The following is a 7,892-nucleotide window of genomic DNA, read 5'->3' as shown; positions in this document are numbered from 1 at the left end:
ATAGTTTCTCTCCCATAGAGGTGTGTGTCCTCATTGTAAAGTTGGTACCTGAGCTATTCGATAGTTTCTCTCCCATAGAGGTGTGTGTCCTCATCGTAAAGTTGGTACCAGCGCTATTCAATAGTTTCTCTCCCATAGAGGTGTGTGTCCTCATTGTAAAGTTGGTACCTGAGCTATTCGATAGTTTCTCTCCCATAGAGGTGTGTGTCCTCATTGTAAAGTTGGTACCAGCGCTATTCGACAGCTTCTGACCCATAGAGGTGTGTGTCCTCATCGTAAAGTTGGTACCAGTGCTATTCGATAGTTTCTCTCCCATAGAGGTGTGTGCCCTCATTGTAAAGTTGGTACCAGTCTCAACAGCTGTGTCTACCACACACTCCCTTTAAAGTCAGGCACATACTTTTTCAATCTCAACTTGCTCTTTTAACCCTTTCTCCACTGTAGACCATAATGAACTCATTCAGATCAATGCATGGTAGAGTCTACTAAAGTTACATAGGGGTGAAAAGGTTAAGACTAATGAAAACAAATACACCAAAAAGTTATCTACTGCATCATTTGATCATAAACAAACTGTTGGTCCTGATTTGGACGTTATTCAAGTGAAGGATGAGAATCTGAGCTTTGTTGGTCCTGTCCTCCAAATTAATTTTTAAAAAATGTGTTATTTCTTTCTTCAGTATGAAAGGAGAGATGAGCGGAAGAAGAAAATTGTCATCATCTTCCTCAAGCGAGTCCAGAAATAGGCGGGCCAAACATCACTGACAGTGTCTGCATGTAGGAGAACGTTACAAACAAGTGACTGTCTACTCAAAACAACAAGAAGTGCTCATTCCTCTTGGCTTATTGTGTGAAAGATGGTCATTTGTGTGCCACAGTGATCATTATGTATTCCTTGTGATGGTGACAGTGTCACAGGTGAGGCTGAGTTCTTCCTCGTGATCATGACAGTGTGATAGTTGATGCTGACGTAATTCCTAGTAACCGGACCAGCCTCATAGACTCAACAGTTGATGCTGACGTAATTCCTAGGTACCGGACCAGGCTCATAGACTGAACAGTTGATGCTGACGTAATTCCTAGGTACCGGACCAGCCTCATAGACTCAACAGTTGATGCCGAGATCATTCTTAACTGGAACATTTTTAACTCGTGTGTACATAGGCCGTAAATATTATATTTATTATTGATGACTTTAGTAAGTATAACTTTGGTGTTATACATGACCAACAAAACGGAATACCGAGAGACGGACCAATCAACTCACTGGCAGCTATAAACAGTGACAGGTGCCTCTATTGTGTTCAGTGCGGACTTCCAAAATAAGTATCTCAAGTGTTGCTTATCCTAGCATTTAATGATTAAGTATGCTCATATTATATAAACATATATATTTTATAATTAAAGCATCAACTCAAAGTATGCTATCCTTGTGGTAGCTGAAAAACAACATTAACCAGGTGTCAATTTAAAAATGAATGTTAAACCTGTTTTATGCATCATCATTGTGAACTATGCTAAGGGCTGTACAGTGAAAATTTACCGAACTCCAGTATTCCAATTTAAGTCACCTCCATCCATGGTTGGGTTTCCTGCCGATTAGTTCTATGCAAATCGTTACTTAAATTCTGTTGCGGTATCCATGAACAAAATCTGGAGTTCGGGGTGTGATAGGTGTTTTACTGGAATAGCCCTTACATCAACAAAACAAAATATCGATGACTTTATTTTTACAGTTGTACCCATACAGTTTGTTGATGTCTGAATAAAACAATACAAATCGGCATTGTGTGATCTAATCTGTGGTATGTTTCCCAATGGACCCCTCTAAACAGGTGATCTAATCTGTGGTATGTTTCCCAATGGACCCCTCTAAACAGCTCATTGCTGACTCGGGCTTTGTCGATCCATCAGACTCGCTATGAAACAAGACACACCTGTCAATAGAAACAAATTGATATACTGTAAAGATTGTCTCCTTACAGGGGTGTTATATTGATTTTCAGACAAGAAAACTTAAACCTGTGAAATCAGTTAAACTATCCTTACGATATCTAGTTCTTGAACTTCCTGTGATATTATCTTTTTGTTCCAAGATTTAAGCCATATTAATGTCAGTGTCCAAATATTGACCTTTTTCTCTCAATGTCTTGCTCCTCATCGTCATGTTAAACAGAGGATTGCTGCTTGCTTTCCTATCCTGGGACTGAGACAACCAACCTATCAAATAATCAAATAAATCCACTGGTTACTGACAAAAATGCACTCGTCTCATATACACATTTGTACAAAGAAAAACCAAACTAACACTGGAAAAACAAAGGAATATAATGAACACTAATATACGATCACAGTTTACAAGCTAAAACCACGGACTTAGATAGCTTAATCTAATTCCGTGCTAAAACGTAACACGAGGTTACTTATAAGTTAAAATATAATGAGAAAAGAGCAATATAGTCTTTTGTTGTTTTATTAGTAAAAGAAAAAGTTATTAAAGAGGAAATATGATATAAAAAAAATCAAGAATACAAGTACATTCCATGTATCTTTTTGTTATGGACACGCTACATCGTTGTCAGTAAACTCTAGTGCTTGTGTACTTATGTACGGACGCAAGGTCAAATTGACATACGGGTGAGGTCAGAGTGACGTGGGAAAGTTAATGCACGCGATACAGTGATTCGGAAAACGTTATTACACCTTAACATGGGTGTTGAGTTTTAGATAATAAATGTTTTATGTTCGGTGAAAGGTAGTGAAAAGAAATCATAATGGATATGACTGAAAACCTACATAAAACAAGATCTGGCAAAGAGCCAAATGTGTATGTGTCACGGGTATAGGTACACGGTATATCTGGTTGACCTCGATGGGTTACTATGCCTGCCTGAGTTTTAATTACTTCCTTGTTGTGGTTTGTAATGTAAAATATTCAGCAGCCCTTGTGTGGTTCTTGTCACGGGGACAGTCATTTACCCAACATCCAAACAAGTCGTTATCGTTTTCTTTTGTTATTCCAAATGGTCGGTAGTTTAGCATAGACAGGACTGTTGTATATAAACCATTCAGAAGGATACAAATGCAGTGAAGGACTTTTTTTACGACTGGCAAAAGAAAGCCCGATGAATCAGTGATCGCTTTTTTTGTAAAACCTTTAACCGGTCCGTTCATGTTGTTGAAATTATTATCCTGTAGGGACTCTAAACTTTTTAAGTATGAGTGGGCGATAAAAGGGATGCCATTCATTGAATTTTCAAAAGATCGAGATACACCAAATCCGCTCACATTTAACGAGGGCGATACTGTTATATATATGAACTAGCTGTATTTCTGCTGGGTTATTTAAATGCTTATTTTGTGGTCACGTTTCATTAACAGAAATCTCAAAAGTCTCAGAAATTATGATATCTTCATTTATTAACATATACCTCTTTTCCTTTTGAAAGAAACTGTTTTATTTTAGAAATATTTATATGACATTTAAAGATATATCGCTTTAACATGTAAATGTATTTACTACTAAATTACATAAGATATTTTCAAATAATTGAAAGCTATCTCCATTTGAATTCAAGATATTTTTATTTATTCAGAGACATCTCTTGTATATCTTGTATATATATTTCTGTTACGCATAAAGATATTTATCACATTTAAATATGTTGCAATGTGAATAAGATATATCTATATTTCGCTTAAAGATATTTCTAATACTATACCTCCTTGTACCACAGGTTCCTTTTACCACTATACCTCCTTGTACCACAGGTTCCTTGTACCACTATACCTCCTTGTATCACAAGTTCCTTGTACCACTATACCTCCTTGTACCACTATACCTCCTTGTACCACAGGTTCCTTGTACCACTATACCTCCTTGTACCACAGGTTCCTTGTACCACTATACCTCCTTGTACCACTATACCTCCTTGTACCACAGGTTCCTTGTACCACTATACCTCCTTGTATCACAGGTTCCTTGTACCACTATACCTCCTTGTACCACTATACCTCCTTGTACCACAGGTTCCTTGTACCACTATACCTCCTTGTATCACAGGTTCCTTGTACCACTATACCTCCTTGTATCACTATACCTCCTTGTACCACAGGTTCCTTGTACCACTATACCTCCTTGTACCACAGGTTCCTTGTACCACTATACCTCCTTGTATCACAGGTTCCTTGTACCACTATACCTCCTTGTATCACTATACCTCCTTGTACCACAGGTTCCTTGTACCACTATACCTCCTTGTACCACAGGTTCCTTGTACCACTATACCTCCTTGTATCACAGGTTCCTTGTACCACTATACCTCCTTGTATCACTATACCTCCTTGTACCACAGGTTCCTTGTACCACTATACCTCCTTGTACCACAGGTTCCTTGTACCACTATACCTCCTTGTATCACAGGTTCCTTGTACCACTATACCTCCTTGTATCACTATACCTCCTTGTACCACAGGTTCCTTGTACCACTATACCTCCTTGTACCACAGGTTCCTTGTACCACTATACCTCCTTGTATCACAGGTTCCTTGTACCACTATACCTCCTTGTATCACTATACCTCCTTGTACCACATGTTTCTTGTACCACTATACCTCCTTGTACCACTATACCTCCTTGTACCATTATACCTCCTCCTTGTACCACTATACCTTCTTGTATCACAGGTTCCTTGTACCACTATACCTCCTTGTATCACAGGTTCCTTGTACCACTATACCTCCTTGTATCACAGGTTCCTTGTACCACTATACCTCCTTGTATCACTATACCTCCTTGTACCACAGGTTCCTTGTACCACTATACCTCCTTGTACCACAGGTTCCTTGTACCACTATACCTCCTTGTACCACTATACCTCCTTGTATCACGATACCTCATTGTACCATAGGTTCCTTGTACCACTATACCTCCCTGTACCATAGGTTCCTTGTACCACTATACCTCCTTGTATCACTATACCTCCTTGTACCATAGGTTCCTTGTACCACTATACCTCCCTGTACCACTATACCTCCTTGTATCACTATACCTCCTTGTACCATAGGTTCCTTGTACCACTATACCTCCTTGTACCACTATACCTCCTTGTACCACTATACCTCCTCATTGTATCACTATACCTCCTTGTATCACAGGTTCCTTGTACCACTATACCTCCTTGTACCACTATATACCACCTTGTTCCACTATACCGCCTTGTACCACAGGTTCCTTGTACCACTATACCTCCTTGTACCACAGATTCTGTACTGGTGCGAAGGACACCGGATTAGATGCTGTGAAACGAGATTTAAAAATGTTCCCAGCAAAACTGACAAGGGCATCAGTTTCACTAAAACCTCTGAGTGGAAATATACACTGCCACGTAGCCGCTTACATCTTTGGTCCTTTGTTTGGAGAGTTACCCTGGTATGGATCTCTAGACCAAGGCCTATAAAAAACGTTCTCGTGCTCAAGTATAGATTTTATGCTCAAGCCTAATTTCTTGTTCTGGTTATAAGTTAATAAACAAATCTCTATTTGTCAATGATTTTGAAAAAATATTAAGGAGACTTAAAGCCAAATACTGTTTTCAATGTTTATAATTGACTTTTTGATCGTTTGACATGATGTAAGTGTGTTAAAAGAAAGTTAGTTTGAGCACAGAATCCATGCTTGAGCATGAGAACGGTTTCATGAATACGGGCCCATGTCCATCGTGACAGAGCAAGTCACTTGTCTGTCTGACGTTTGTATTGGTAAGAACTATAATAGTATTAAAAAGAAGAAATAAAAGTACCGAAGTTTAACGAAATTATCTAACCTTTAAAATCCCATTCAAAATAGTAAGACGGCGAGAAAAAAGTTTTGAAACTAGCGAGAGAAAAATTGAGAAAGATACATAAATACATGTAAATGAATATATATTTGATATAGCGCCCTATCTAGCTAGAATCATCTTCGCTAGCCAAAGGTTACGATCCGGTACGGAAGACCGGATCGTACCGGATCGTAACCATTAGCTAGCGAAGATGAGCTAGTACACGCCACTCTAAAGCACTTAACAGTACACATTTATACAATCAATACAAATAACACGTACATTCAATAAATCTAACACATTAATCAACACAATTTTGAGGAATTGTAGGAACTTCCTTATCAGACGCTAACTACAGTAGTTGTCCTATGCCACCTGGCTAATATCTCCCTATGCATGTATGCCTGCGGTTGTGCTGCATGGAGATGTATTTTGTTTTACACATATTCTTTCGCGTTTTCTATTAACTTGATGCAGTTTCCATGTCTTTATACGGCAAACAATTGTCACGATGTCCACACGTACAAACTGAACAACAAATACATGCATTTACTTATTATTATTATTATTTATGTATTTAAAGTTAGTGCCCGGTATCGGTTAAGATATTCAAAAGATTTTAAGTTAGCTTTCGGCTTGCAATTTAGAATTTTTACATCATCAGAATTTATTCAATGGAAAGGTAAAGTACAGAGGAACGTAATCATTCCGTGACTATGAACACGTGTTTGATCCGAGTATTTGCGCAGAGCACTAAACAGTTTCAAACACACTTCTGACGATTTCTTACAAATGACATGTTTACATAGCTTCATACTTCATTGCACTAGGTTTTAACTCGAACGGCACACAAAAAATCGTAGACAGAGTTATATTGAAACTAGGAGAAGGCGCATACAACAAATATGTAAGAGTAGGGGACAAAGTAAAGCCCTCGTTTAAAACCCTCCCAAGGAAATACAAAAAAGACGAGGGAAAATGATAAATATGGAGCAGCCATAAGGATTTCTTTAATTATGTTAGTCCTTTTACAAAATCATAAACATGAATATTGGAACACGAACACAAGGGGAGAAGGCCATACTAGTTTAGAATGGCTAAGTCTAGGCTAACATAGTGGAAGATTTCTATCACAAAATTACATTTGTTTTAAATTATCTTTAATGAGTTATCGACACTGAAACACGAGGTTGCGAGGATACTTGTGATCCAAGCACGCAAACTGAAAACACGAGATCACGATGCTACGCTGTTACAGATGGTTTCCTTATATCAACAAAGATAAGAGTTAGAAAATGTATTACTTATAATATGGAAATTCAATAATATAATTCTACCCCGATATATCGGCCTTAGCTAAGATACAACAGCTGGCATAGACACAGATACGTAGAGATATGTTAGGGTATATCGCTGATCTGTTGATCTCGAGTTACTACGCTTGTCTGCACACAAACATTGTACCTGCAGATTTTGAATCACTTCCTGGTTGATGTTTAAAAAGTCAAATATACGGTAGCCCCTGTGGGTTACCTGTATCCAGGGCAGACTTTCAACGTCAAATATTATCATTTTTCTTTGATATTCCCTAGGGTTCGTGGAAGAATAGAAATACGAATTGCATGCCTGTATGTTTGCAGTAAATGTCCCTTCCCGCACGAGGCAAACCACTGTTAACAGTCCGTTGCTGAAACTGTTTAAACTATAAAACAATTATTACTCTCCTGACCAGTTAAACTATAAAACAAGTATTACTCTCCTGACCAACTGCATTAATTTTGTACAAATTGTGATGTATATTATAATGTGGAAGGCTTTACAAAAGAATGCTCAATACAGAAATGGGGTCCGCGGTGGCCAAGTGGTTAAGGCGTCTGACATTCCTCTACCATTAGCCCTCCACCACTGGGTCGCATGTTCAAGTCCTACATGTACGTTGGGCAGTGGCCGTAGGTCGGTGGTTTTTCTCCAGGAACTCCGGCTTTCCTCAACCACAAAACCTGGCACGTCCTTAAATGACCATAGCTGTTAATAGGACGTAAAACACAAACAAACCAAACCTGGCACGTC

At 38.5% G+C, this 7,892-nt stretch overlaps 1 protein-coding gene across 1 annotated transcript in view; it reads left to right on the top strand.

Moving 5' to 3' along the window:
* LOC110463570 (DNA topoisomerase 2-binding protein 1-like) overlaps window positions 1-1,784 on the top strand; it is a 39,567-nt gene extending 37,783 nt beyond the window's left edge. Inside the window, exon 44 of the mRNA XM_021518268.1 lies at window positions 681-1,784. Coding sequence (XP_021373943.1) covers window positions 681-765 — 85 coding nt within the window. The 3' untranslated portion in view covers window positions 766-1,784. The remainder of the gene's footprint in view (window positions 1-680) is intronic.
* The last annotated feature ends 6,108 nt before the right edge of the window (window positions 1,785-7,892 follow it).

This window comes from Mizuhopecten yessoensis, unplaced genomic scaffold (assembly GCF_002113885.1).
Source record: "Mizuhopecten yessoensis strain PY_sf001 unplaced genomic scaffold, ASM211388v2 scaffold10917, whole genome shotgun sequence".
Taxonomy (NCBI): Eukaryota; Metazoa; Mollusca; class Bivalvia; order Pectinida; family Pectinidae; genus Mizuhopecten; species Mizuhopecten yessoensis.
Note: the sequence above shows the minus strand (reverse complement) of the source record. Positions and strands in the feature narration are given on the sequence as shown.